This window comes from Hemitrygon akajei, chromosome 31, assembly GCF_048418815.1.
Source record: "Hemitrygon akajei chromosome 31, sHemAka1.3, whole genome shotgun sequence".
NCBI lineage: Eukaryota > Metazoa > Chordata > Chondrichthyes > Myliobatiformes > Dasyatidae > Hemitrygon > Hemitrygon akajei.
In genome coordinates this window covers 12,601,624-12,615,418 of record NC_133154.1, presented here as the reverse complement: position 1 = coordinate 12,615,418, position 13,795 = coordinate 12,601,624, and the positions used below count along the sequence as shown (strand labels likewise).

At 47.1% G+C, this 13,795-nt stretch overlaps 1 protein-coding gene across 4 annotated transcripts in view; it reads right to left on the bottom strand.

Moving 5' to 3' along the window:
- Positions 1–13,795, bottom strand: part of LOC140719180 (tubby protein-like) — a 50,098-nt gene that overhangs the window by 5,284 nt on the left and 31,019 nt on the right. For all 4 annotated transcript variants that reach the window (XM_073033607.1, XM_073033609.1, XM_073033606.1 and 1 more), the window contains 5 exons: positions 11,473–11,649; positions 10,055–10,167; positions 4,712–4,826; positions 2,833–2,931; positions 1,452–1,623 (listed from right to left, as the gene is read on the bottom strand). In XM_073033607.1, the coding sequence (XP_072889708.1) occupies positions 1,452–1,623; positions 2,833–2,931; positions 4,712–4,826; positions 10,055–10,167; positions 11,473–11,649 (676 nt within the window). The remainder of the gene's footprint in view (positions 1–1,451; positions 1,624–2,832; positions 2,932–4,711; positions 4,827–10,054; positions 10,168–11,472; positions 11,650–13,795) is intronic.

Here is a 13,795-nt window from a genome sequence, read left to right as displayed (position 1 = left end):
ATAACATCCCAACTCCTGTACTCAATACGAAGGCCGATGTGCCAAAAGCTTTCTTCACAACCCTACCTACCTGTGTTGCCCCTTTTAATGAATTTTGTACCTGCAGTCCCACATCCCTTTGTTCCACCCCACTTCTCAGTGGCCTCCCGTTCACAGTGAAAGGCCTACCCTGCTTGGTCCTACGGAAGAGCAGCACCTTGCACTTGTCTGCATTAACTTCCATCTGCCATTTCTCAGCCCATTTTTTCCAGCTGCTCCAGATCCCACTGCAAGCCTCGGTAGACTTCCTCACTGCCCACCACACACCCAATTCTGGTGTCATTCACAAATCTGCTGATCTAGTCATCCACATTATCATTCAGATCATTGATATAGATGACAAAACAGCAACCGATCCAGCACCGATCCCTGCGGCACTCCACTAGTCACAGGCCTCCAGTCAGAGAGGCAACCATTTACTACCGCTCTCTGGCTTCTCCCACAAAGCCGAAGTCTAATCCAATTTACTACCTCATCTTGAACTCCAAGCGACTGAACCTTCTTGACCAACCTCCCATGTGGGACTTGTCAAATGCCTTGCTAAAGTCCAAGCAGACAGCATCCACTGCCTTGCCTTCATCAACTTTCCTAGTAACTTCCTCGAAAAACTATAAAATTGGTTATAACACGGGAGCAGAATTAGCCCACTCCTCCAGCTTCAAGAACAGCTATTTCCCTTCATCCATTTGGTACACGAACCAGCCTAATCGCTACCTCAATGTAGCAACTCTGTGGCCACTTTAACCAGGTTGTGGTGTAGTGGCATTGGCACTAGACCTTGAGACAAGTGGTCCCGGGTTCGAATCCGGCCAGCTCCTTGCACACTTTCCATCCATGCTGGGTTGAGCGTTGAGCTGGCAACTCGGCCTCATAAAAAATAGTCAAATTGCTACGGAAATGGCAAAAGAAATGCCGCCCGATGTGCCACAAGGCGTGAAAAGGAACCTGCTGAGTTCCTCCAGCATTTTGTGTGCGTTGCTTGGATTTCCAGCATCTGCAGATTTTCTCTTGTTTGCGATTGGACAACAACAACCGCCACACTGCTTCAATGGAGACTTTGTTCTTATCACATTCCTCCTTATTTAATATGTGTTCCATTTATGTTTTTCTTGTGAATGTTGAGTAAGTGAGGCTGCTACAAGTGTTTCATTGCACCTGTGAAGGGTCTCAGCCTAAACCATCAACTGTTTATTTCCCCTCCACAGATGCTGCCCGACCTGCTGAGTTCCTCCAGCGTTTTGTGTGTGCAGACATGTTCTTGTACACATGGGAATAAATTAGACTGTCAACGTAGATACTGTACTTCCAATCCCCAACCCAGTTCCATCCTGACCCAACCCTTCAATCTGGGAATCCCAGGCAATGTCCCGGTCTTCCCCCCACCCCCCCAGGCCTAGCGTTTTGCCACTCACGGTCGTTGGCGTGGATTATCTGGAAGTTCTTCACGGAGGCCTGGGTGACTCGGCCGTGGAAGTTCAGAACATAGGTCTGAGTGTCTTCATTCCAGACCGGGGCCTTGTTGTGGAGCTCGATAATGTTCTCCATGTTCCTATTCTGCCAGCGGCTCAGCAGCGTCTCGTGTTCCTGGGGTGGACAAATACCCGTCAGGATTTACAGCCCGAGGCCCAGGTGGGGTAATAGCTCTCATCCCCGGTTCCAGACACACAGCAGATCCAAGGGGCGGCTGCCCACTGCTCCTAATCACCATCCCTGGCCACAACTGGGTGAGAATAAGTCAGCTTTTCATTGGCCACTGTGGCTAGTGAACAACCAATGGGAGTGAGGATGGGGTCTGGAGTCGGTTAACAGAGCAAAGCAGACATCGCTAGAAAAACTCAGCAGGTCGGGCAGCGTCTGTGGAGATGGAAAACAGTTGACGTTTTCAGTCCAAGACCCTCCATCAGAACTGAGGAAAAAAAATCTCATGGAAGTTTAAGAGCCTCAAGTAAAATGTGTGAATTTTTCTCAGTTCCAATGAAGGCCCCTGGATTGGAAATGCTAACTACTGTATTTCTCTCTCCACAGGAACTGCCTGGCCAGCTGTTTGTTTCTAACAAGTGGTATTTTCATTTCCGTTCTCTGGGATTGTCGTCTACCATGGCTGCAATTTACAACCTGACCCTCCATCACAAGGAAGTCCCTTAGAAGGAAGACCACCAACCTCTCTCAGATCTCACCGTCACGCACTCTGTCAGCGCAGGGTGCCCGAGATCAGCCAGAGGTCAGTGTCAGGGTTTGAAATATTCCACTGCCTTGTTCCTTGTAAATATTCCTTGTAAAGGGAATGGACTGAACCTAAAACTTCCTCCCCTCCCAATCCGCCACCCATTACCGCTGTGTCTGGAATCTCAGTCTAAAACAAACCAGGATAACACACACAAAATGCTGGAGGAACTCAGCAGGCCGGGCAGTATTAATGGAAATGGATAAACAGTCAATGTTTCAGCCTGAGACCCTTCGTCAGGACTCACCCCAGGCAAGACAGGGGTCTCAGCCCAAAACATTGACCATTTATTCATTTCCATAGACGCTGCCTGACCTGCTGAGTTCCTCCAGCATGTTGTGTGTGTTGCTCAGGATTTCCAGCATCTGTACCACCTCTTGTGTCTAAAGAAGCCAGATTAGTTTTGTCATTGACAGGGAACTCCAGGCATTAATGCACCGGAACACACTAAGTGTGAATGAATATAGGCCGCTCGGCTCACTGACTGACTAGCCTAGGTGTTCCAGGTTTGGGGGAAGTTTTCCTGCCCCACCCAATTCTCCTGTAGTTACCCAAAGGGCGAGACTCACGTTTTTTGGTCGAATGCAAACTCTCTCACTGTTCACGTTCATCCCTGGAATAATCACGGTCATCTTCCGAGGCCCTTTAAAACCAAGAATGTTGGCTTCCTGCATTGTGAGAGCGGAGCAAGAGAAGTCCAGGGTTAAGCTGGAGCTGTTTACCACATGAACTCCCTCCGCCCCCCTCCTCCTCTGCGTCTCGTAGGTACCTGGAAATTCCATGCTCTGGCCTCCAGCTGCCTGATCCCTCCGGTTTGACCAACCCATGACTTCCTCCCTGGTAGCCTCTGGAGAGGAGCAGGAGTCCTAATTCTTACCCCCAAGAACCACTCAATGGTTCAATTAATATCAGAGAATGTGCCCCCCCACACATGCTCAATGGTTATGTGATGTTATATCATGTTTAAATCTAGAGAAGATGTGTTGTTCGATTTCTGATTCTAACCAAGATTTTCAAATGTTATGGGGACCCTTTCTGAACTATTTTAAAAATCTTTGAATTGTTATTAAAATATAGATCTGGGTTATTATTGTAAAACACTCTATGGTAAAGTACTCTTTTCTTTTTCTTTTGTTTTTTTCCAACCAGCTTTGTCTTGGTAGGGGGTGTAGATTCTTTTATAATAAAATTAACCATACTAGTGTATTTAATTACTCAATTTATTTTATTTGATTGATTATCAATATGGGATACCGTGATTTTGTGTTATCTTGATTTATAATAAGTATCCTTATGAACTCTGTCTTTGTGTATATGAAATTTAATAAAAATATTGGATAAAAAAGAAAGAGAATGTGTATATACAACCTGAGATTCTTACTCTTCACAGACATCCACGAAACAGGGGAAAACCCCCAAAAGAACGAATGACAGAAAAAAACGTTAGAACCCCAAATCTCCCTGTTCCCCCTTCCCACGCACAAGGTTCAGCAAATAGCAGCCCTCCCCTTCCCTCACCTGCCTTAGCAAAAGCATCAGCGCCCCCCCCCCACTCCACCATGTAAGCCAGGGGTCAGTAATCTTTTTGCCTCTGTGAGCCGGATCGCGTATTAATGAGCAGACGGTGGGCCTGATAAATGCCATAAAAAAACTTGAAATTTGGTAATTATCCATTTAAATACATCTAGTTATGTTTTGCCTCAAACGCATGCTAGAAAACCCCGCAGGCCATTGGTTACCTGCCCCGGATGTAAGCAATGGCAAAGTGCACAAAGAGACCCTGATCTTGAGTCCATCAAAAACCACAGTTCACCCCAACACTTCGACAGCCTCCGGCTAACGAGAGAGAGAGAGTTATCACTCCTGCCACAACGAGAGGGAGACCAACAACTCACGGTTTCAGTGTTACAGTCTGCAGCGCCGCTTACTTCGACAGAACCATCGAACGCTCTTCATATGACAAGCCATTCAATCCCGGAATCATTTTCGTGAACCCCCTTTGAACCTTCTCCATTTTCAGCACGTCAACCGGGTTTTACCAATCTATGCTTGTATCTTGGAGTTATAGAGAGGTTCAGCACAGAAGCCGGCCCTTTGGCCCATCTAACCAATGCCGAAACCATTTAAACTGCCTACTCCCATCAACCTGCACCAGGACCATAGCTCTCCATATCCCTACTGCCCATGTACTTACCCGAACTTCTCTTAAACATTGAAATATAGCATCTACCGAATATATCTTCTGCTTTTCATTTCTCTCTTCCACTTTCCTGACATCTCCCGCTCCTCTCCTCTCTATATCACCCTCTCTCCTACACCTTGGCTTCACTTACATTGTGTGTGACACTAATCCCCCGCCCATGCCCACAGTGTCTCCCATGTGCGATATTTGAGTGATATGCTTTTACCCTCATTATTTGCTCCTTATACTTCACTGCTTATACTCACGTAGCAGATGGCCACTATCTCCTCTCGGATGGTGGCGCTCTCTGGCACCATGGGGGTCTTTTCGGGGTTCACACCATTGTCAAACACTGTGAATTTGGTCCCAAACACATTCGACCTGTGCCAGGGAGAAGCACACACTCGGTTATATCAGGGCACTCCCAGTCCTCGAGATTTCAGGTTCCGATTCAGATTTTATTTAATCACACGTACATTGAAACATTTGCGTTTACAACCAACAATACACCTAAGGACGTGCTGTGGGCAGCCCGCAAGCGTTGTCACATATTGGGGCGCCAGCATAGCTGCAGAACGACACATGCAGCAACAAGACAATGACGACGAAACCAGCCGCTTTCCCACCCACTCACGCATAGAAACAGGAACTCAACCCCAGGACAGGCCACCTCCCTCTGCATCTTCACTGGACACTATCACCAGGCACCCAGCCCTTGGCCCTGGACTCTTGGACATTGAACCTCCAGATCTGGACTTTGCCGCCCTCTGGGTTTCAACCCAGGACCGCCAATCGTGGGTTTCACCTTCGCGTCCTGACCCAAGGACTTGCAGACTGGTGTCTCAGGGCTGGGTGGGTCTGCGCCTGCACCACCCTGCTCCCTGGCACTTCTCTGCCACCCGTCCCACACCCCTCCCGCGGCGCTCTACCCTCACCATTCCCAACATCCTTTGCTCCCGCCAGTTTTGCAAACTAGCTCTCCGCTCCATGTCTGAGGCACCCTGGCTATATATATATAACTGGGTGACCATCGAATGCTATTCATTATCGTTAAAAAACGTACTCAGGCATCCATCCAGGTAATGCTAGAATAGTTGTCTATGCCTTTAAGTGGAGATGGTAACGTCATTACGCACGCGCGGAATAGTGGGGAGACCATTTTGTTTTCTGGCTCAGAAGCTGTTGGGGCATGGGAATCAAGTTCCCCCGGAGATACTGGGCTTGGTGAGGAAAGATTTTCACGAGTAGAGAACTCGACGCTGGATAGCGTGGCTTGCAAAGTTCCTCACTGGCCAAGTGGAATTGCCACTACCATATTAGTACAGTATTAGTTCTGTGCGGTTTTCTTTGTATTTTTATACTGCATACGCAATTGGTCGAGACACAAGTGTGTGGATCAGAGGTTAAACGGAGATTGTAACGGCAGGATCTGACTGTAAAGTCATTCGTTTTGTTTTAAGACCCTCTTCTGGCACTTAAACGTCTAAAACAGATAAAGGAATTAAAACCCGAAAAAGTGTTTGTTGTCCTGAGTGTGTACTTTTCCCCCAGACTACAACATGTATATATATAATGTGTCTGCTGGAGTTTAGAAGAGTGAAAAGTGATTTTATTGAAATGTTTAAGACCCTGAAGGGCCTGGACAGGGAAGATGCTGAGAGCCTGTTTCACCTTGTGAGAGAACAGAACAAAAACCATTGTTTGAAAATAAATAAGGCATTACCCATTTAAGACAAAGATTTTACATCATCATTTCGTTCAAGAGGATTGAGAGCCTTGGAACTCTACTCCAGTTGAGAGACAGATTACTCATATCCTATCAATCCTTCACTCTGTCTGCCACAACTGGCAGGATTTCCCGGTAACCGCCTATTTTAATTCTACTTCCCATTCTGACATGTCAGTCCACGGCCTTCGCTTTGGCATGATGAGGCCACTCACAGACTGGAGGAGGAACACCTCATATTCCATCCAGGTAGCCTCCATCCTGAAACATCCAGTAATTTCATACCGTCTCTTTCTTCTGGTAATGTTTAATGGTGGTTGGCAGAGGTGCATTAGCGCCACCTATTGAGCATCGTTCAAACATCAAATATTTTTTTCTTCCGGAAAGTTTTCCTCCACCCATCCCTTTCACATCCGTGTCACTACAACCTCACATTGTACAACGAGCATTCAAATCCCCTGACTATCAGCTAACAAACTTCTAGCATTCCATTGTAGGACGTTAAAACAACAAGAAAAGAGAAAATACATTAACAATCCTTCTCTGAACATCAGTAAACAAACTTCTAGCATTCCATTGTAAAAAACAGAAAAAAATTAACATCCCTTCTTTGAAGTCTGAATATTATTTACCCCTCCTTTAAAGCATCATTAACAACTTCTAGAGTTAAATCTTTTATTTCTAGATTTTTTCCCTGCAGCTTTTGATATAATTTTAATTTTTCTGTCCTACTTTTAGTTTGCGCTGTACAGTTTACCACATCTGCCACGGAAGTGACAAATTTTAGTTTATCAACAATCAATGAATCCGTTCTTATAAAATCATGCACTTTATACACTGACTTTAGTTAATCTAATCAGACTGATATCAGAAACCCGTCCACATTCAAAACCCAGCAATACCTTAAACTCTTCTTTCCATTTTATATTTGCAGTATATCCTGAATCCATCACTGGAAAATAAGCCACAACAACCCATTATTCTCCTGTTCACCAGAAGCCTGCCATTCACCTTCCTCCATACAACTCCTATCCCCCCCAAAACCAACTCCTATTGACGACTTCCAATTTCTTCAGCACTTCCTGATATCTCTACCCCACAATCTTCAAATGAAATGTTCTGTCCAACTCTCCACTCATGACTGTCTGACTCATAGTTTCTTCCCCCTTCCCTTTCTCTCTTTTTCCATTCCCTATTCTGGCTCCCCTCTTACCTCTCCTCACTCTGATGCCCCTCCTCCTCCCCTCCCCACCACCCCCACCCCAATCATGGCGATAACATTTAGGGCAGCAATGAAGGTCCTCCATCTCTGGCGGTGTTCAGGACTTCCTTCATCGTGTCAGTAGCTTTCCTCCCGGTCCTCAGTCACACAAGTCCTGGGTGGAGACTCAGGAATACCGTCACACTCAGATGTAGAAGAAGTCTTCATTGCTGTTTCCGTAACAATTGTCTGTTGACCAATCAGGGTGGTTATCCCTGAGCTGAACCCCCGAACCTGGAGGACCGGTGGACCACTCTTAGTCTGACCTCTACCCTTTGACCTGTTTGGCATGGGTGACCAAGAGCCAAAGCACAAAGCCCTGACTCCAGCCAACATAGCTCTCGGGGTCATTGAGGCACACAAGCCTCCAAACCCAATGATGAGGTTGAGGTCCTCTTGGAAGCTTCCTGCTCTCCCTTTCAGTAAATCTCGGTTCCAAATGATCCTGATTCTGATGCAAGGCCATCAACCTGAAACGTTCCTCTCCTCAGTGATGCTGTCCAACCTGCTGTCTGACCTGAGTGTCTGGAATTCACCTCAACGGCGTTGTCTGATCCGAGTGTCTGGAATTCACCTCAACGGCGTTGTCTGATCCAAGTGTCTGGAATTCACCTCAACAGCGCTGCCTGACCTGAGTGTCTGGAATTCATCTCAACAGCGCTGTCTGACCCGAGTGTCTGGAATTCACCTCAACAGCGCTGTCTGACCCGAGTGTCTGGAATTCACCTCAACGGCGCTGTCTGACCCGAGTGTCTGGAATTCACCTCAACGGCGCTGTCTGACCCGAGTGTCTGGAATTCACCTCAACGGCGCTGTCTAACCTGAGTGTCTGGAATTCACCTCAACAGTGCTGTCTGACCCGAGTGTCTGGAATTCACCTCAACAGCGCTGTCTGACCCGAGTGTCTGGAATTCACCTCAACAGCGCTGTCTGACCTGAGTGTCTGGAATTCACCTCAACAGCGCTGTCTGACCCGAGTGTCTGGAATTCACCTCAACAGCACTGTCTGACCTGAGTGTCTGGAATTCACCTCAACAGCGCTGTCTGACCCGAGTGTCTGGAATTCACCTCAACAGCGCTGTCTGACCTGAGTGTCTGGAATTCACCTCAACAGCGCTGTCTGACCTGAGTGTCTGGAATTCACCTCAACGGCGCTGTCTGACCTGAGGGCTTGGAAGGAGGGAAAGAGGGAGGAAGGAGGGAAGGAAGGAGAGAGGGAAGGAAGGGAAGAGGGAAAGAGGGAAGGATGGAGGTAGGGAAGGAAGGGAAGGAGGGAGGAAGGAAGGAGGGGAAGGAGGGAGGGAGGAGGGAAGGAAGGGAAGAGGGAAAGAGGGAGGGAAGGATGGAGGTAGGGAAGGAGGGAGGGAGGAAGGAAAGAGGGAGGGAGGGAAGGAAAGAGGGAGGGAGGAAAGGAAAGAGGGAAGACCCTGCTATAGTGTATCCTGTAAGTGGAATGCTGTGCAGCCACTGTGGAAAAAAAGTGCAGATACAAAAATCTCACACATTGTAAACATAAATCTAAAATATAACATAAAGGCTCCTGTATCCTGGACGTTGCTGAGCACACAAAATGCTGAAGGAACTCAGCAGGTCAGGCAGCATTGATGGAGAGAATAAACAGATGCCGTTTCGAGCCGAGACCCTGCATAAGCATTTTACGTGTGGTGCATGACCTCTGGTATTTGACATTCCAACCTTTCTCCACGCCTCTGAACCCATCAGGTCTCCCCTCAGCCTCTGACTCTCCAGAGGAAATGGCTCAAGTTTGTGCAACCTCGCCTCCTAGCTCGCGGCCTCTAATCCAGGCAAACTCCTCCCGCACCCTCTCCAAAGCCGCCTCATCCTTCCTGTGATGACACGACCAGAACTACACACAATAACATGAGAGGGCATCATTTTAAGGTGAGTGTAGGAAAGCGCAGGGGGTATGTCAGAGGTAGTTTCTTTTTTTGCATAGAAACTATGTGGGCGAGTGGAATACGCTGCTATACTAGAGACATTAAAGAGACTCTTGGATAGGCACATAGATGAAAGAAAAATGGAGGACTATGCAGAAGGGAAGGGTTCAAAGGTCATGGGCCAAGGGCCTGTGCTGACCTTTACCCTTCTACGTTTTAAGTTCTTCACTGCTTTTAGCATTACTCAAAAGTTCAAAGTAAATTTTATTATCAAAGAGTGAGAGTAAATTTGCATATTACCATATACAACGCTGAGATTTATTTTCTTGTGGGCATACTCAACAAATCTATAGAAGAGTGACAATAAACAGGATAACAAGCTGTGCAGACGCAAGTATAAATAAGTAGCAATAAATAACGAGAACCTGAGATGAAGAGTCCTTGGAAGTGACTCTCTTTGGTTCATTACTCTCATCCAGGCGAGCAGACAGAATTCCAGCACACTTCTGACGGAGCATCTCAGATGCTGAGAGATGCTGCGGGGCGGCAGGAGATGACCACAGAGGAGTCAGCCTACGGTATTGTCGTGATAGTGATGTGGCTTCCCCATCTGAGGATGCTATCCCTCCCCCAGGGAGTTGGTGTTGGGGAATGGCGGGGTGGGGTGGGGAGGGGTATAGCCGAATGGATAAAGAAATGTTTACACCGTTGTGGCCTGGCTCACCTCAGCTTGCCGATGAAGCTCTCTCCGCCACGGGACAGGTTCGTCGGGTCTGTGGAGATGAGATAGTTGGACGTTTTACTCTTCTTGCGTTTGCGGCCAGCCATCAAGAAAATCTGAGAAAGTGATCACATGACAGGCATTGTCCGCTCCTGGTTTGGGGAATTCACAGCTTCCGCAGACAGAGTCCAGTCCACTGCCCACCTGCGTTCCCCACGGTGCCCTGTTACCACTGACCCCACCCGGTGGGAGTCAACCCATGGGGACTTCCCCCCCTTAGTGTTTGTTGTCACAAGGTGCCAGTGCACGTTTCCCAGAATTGGGTTATTGTACCGACTGCTGCATTCCAAAGGGAGATGGAATTGGCCATGCCCGTTATGTGCTGGGCCATCACAGGATCACTCAAACCATTCCATTACATCAGGGGGTCCATGGACCCTTCAGTTAATGTAAGGGGTCCATGACATGAAAAAGGTTGGGAACCCCTGTATTACATGGAGCTGGTGAGTGAACTCTGTCTCTGAGGCTTTCAGTATCTCTGTTACTCTCTCTGTCTCTCACTCTGAGTCTCACTCTCTCTCTCTCTCACTCACTCTCTCTCTCACACACTCTGTCTCTCTGAGTCTCTCTCTCACTCTCACTCACTCTCTCTGAGTCTCTCTCTCTCACTCTCACTCTGTCTCTCTGTCTCCCTGAGTCTCTCTCACTCTCACTCTGCCCCCCCTCTCTCTCTCTCTCTCTCTGAGTCTCTCTCTCTCTCTCACTCTCACTCACTCTCTCTGAGTCTCTCTCTCTCACACTCTCTCACTCTCACTCTGTCTCTCTCTCACACACTCTCACTCTAAGTCTCTCTCTCACTAAGTCTCTCTCTCTGTCTCTCTGAGTCTCTCTCCCCCCCTCTCTCTCTCTCTCTCTGTCTCTCACTCACTGTCTCTCTGAGTCTCTCTCACTCTCACTCTGCCCCCCCTCTCTCTCTCTCACTCACACACTCTCACTCTGAGGCTCTCTCTCTCCCTCACTCTCTCACTTCACTCTGAGTTTAGTGGCTTCCGCCAGGTCACTCCACAGAATTGACAGCGCTCATAGACCAGGCGGAACATGTTGCCAACTCGTTGTCCGACGGCTTGAGAGCAGGAGGAGGTGCAAACCCTCCCATACAGAGATCACAGGTGACGCATGATAATTTAGACAATGAAGAGGACATCCGAGGGGAAAGAGTCACATTTCAGGAAATCCACCTTGCTGGGCTCACTCTGATTGCCAGGTTTTGGCCCCCAGCCGGCCCCAGAAGGAACCCCCCTGCTCAGGGGATGCAGCTGGGTCATCGCAAGTGCAGAAAGCCTCCAGGACTGGGAATCTGGTCAAACGCAATCCGCCTGCATTTCTACCCATTCCATCAGAGTGAGTGCTTTAACCAGTACCTTTTTCCCGTCGTCCCTCTCCATGTGGAGGTAGTAGGTTGGGAATATTCCCTTATCCATTCCCTTTTTGTCCCGCGTGATCCGACATTTCACCACAGTTCCCTGGGGTGCAGGTTTGAACGCAAAATCTTCCAGATTACCCACTTTAACCGGGACGCTCTCTGCTTTGGAGACCTCCTGGATAAAAAGACAAGGTGCCATTGATGCAGTGACCGGGCAGAGTTCGAGCAAAATTAATGAATGAAAGACTTCTCCTGAGTGAAGAATAATTACAACACTGACGCATACGCAGCTTTCACAACCTCAAGATGTTAAAGTCATATTCTTCACCTTCCCCGCCCACTTCCTTTCTTGGATTGGTTTATTTTTATTAAAAATTTTACTGAGGTATAGCACATAACCGAAAGAAGCCACAGAGGGCTATAAATTTAGTCGGCTCCATCTTGGGTACTAGCCTACACAGTACCCAGGACATCTTCAGGGAGCGGTGTCTCAGAAAGGCAGCGTCCATTATTAAGGACCCCCAGCACCCAGGGCATGCCCTTTTCTCACTGTTACCATCAGGTAGGAGGTACAGAAGCCTGAAGTCACACACTCAGCGATTCAGGAACAGCTTCTTCCCCTCTGCCATCCAATTCCCAAATGGACATTGAACCCGTGAACACTACCTAACTTTTTAAATATATGTGATTTCTGTTTTTTGCACGATTTTTTAAATCTATTTAATATACGTGTAATGTACTTGATTTATTTATTATGATTATTATTTTATTATTATTTTTTTCTTCTTCTTCTATATTATGTATTGCATTGAACTGCTGCTGCTAATTTAACAGATTTCATGACACATGCCAGTGATAATAAACCTGATTCTGACTCTGAATCGGCCCTTCCGGCCACACCACCCAGCAGCCATTAATTTAACCGATCCTAATCAGGGGACAATTTACAATAACTAATTAACCTACCAACCAGTACAGATTTGGACTGTGGGAGGAAACCAGAGCACCCGGAGGAAACTTAGGCGGTCACAGGGGAAATGTATAAACTCCTTACAGGCAGTGGCGGGAATTGAACCGCGGTCGCCGGTACTGTAAAGCGCTGTGCTAGCCACTATGCTACCGTGCCACCCCTGTAGTCTGAGACAACCTATATGACTTTATTCTGCTTTTGTTATTTAAATACACACATTAATTTGCCCTCACCTGAAGCCTTCCTGCACCTCTGTACGTTTGTAATTTAGAACATAGAACAGTACAGCACAGGAACAGGCCCTTCGGCCCACAACATTGTGCTGAACCAATTAAATTAGTGATCAAATGGCCAACTAGACTAATCCCATGTGCCTACACAATGTCAACATCCTTCCATTTTCCTTTCACTTGTATGTATATTTAAATGTTTCTTAAGTCTCTAATCTTTTTGCCTCTACCACCACCCCAGACAGCACATTCCAGACCCCTTCTACTCTGTGTAAAAAAACTTGCCCCTCACATCTCCTTTGAAATTACCTCCTCTCACTTTAAATCCATGATATCTGGCATTAGATATTTCAACCCTGGGAAAAAGATACGGTCTGTCTACTCTCTCTATGCCTCTCATAATCTTATAAACCTCTGTCAGATCTCCCCTCAGCCTCCAGAGAAAACCCAACTTTGTCTAATTTCTCATTTTTAGCACATCCCTTCTAATCCAAGCGGTATCGTGGTAAACTTCTTCTGCATCCTTTCCAAAGGCTCAACGTCTTCCTATAATGGGGTGCCCAGAACAGTATGCAATTTGCCAACACACTGGTCCCTGTGGAGTCTCTCCAACTGAATAACTCCATCGCCCCCATCTTTGGAGTCAATTTCCCATGAACATCTCCTGCCCGACTGTTATTTATCTTGATCTCTCTCCAGCTCCATCCACTTTGATTTGGACCATTTCGGATCTTCCCTTCTTTCACTCCAATCTCAAGGCGATGTCCTTAACCCCAGCACTAGGCAGGTAATAACAGCTTTCGGGACTCTCAGCACCAGCTATCACGCTGATCTCTCATGACAACATAAACTACCAGAATCAGAATCAGGTTTAATATCACCGGCACATATCATGAAATTTGTTAACTTAGCAGCTGCAGTACAATGCAATACATAATAATATAGAAAAAAAAGTAAACCAATTACAATAAGTGTGTGTGTGTGTGTGTGTGTGTCTGTGTGTGTGTGTGTGTGTGTGTGTGTGTGTGTGTGTGTGTGTGTGTGTGTGTGTGAGTGTGTGTGTGTGTGTGTGAGTGTGTGTGTGTGTGTGAGTGTGTGTGTGTGAGTGTGTGTGTGTGTAT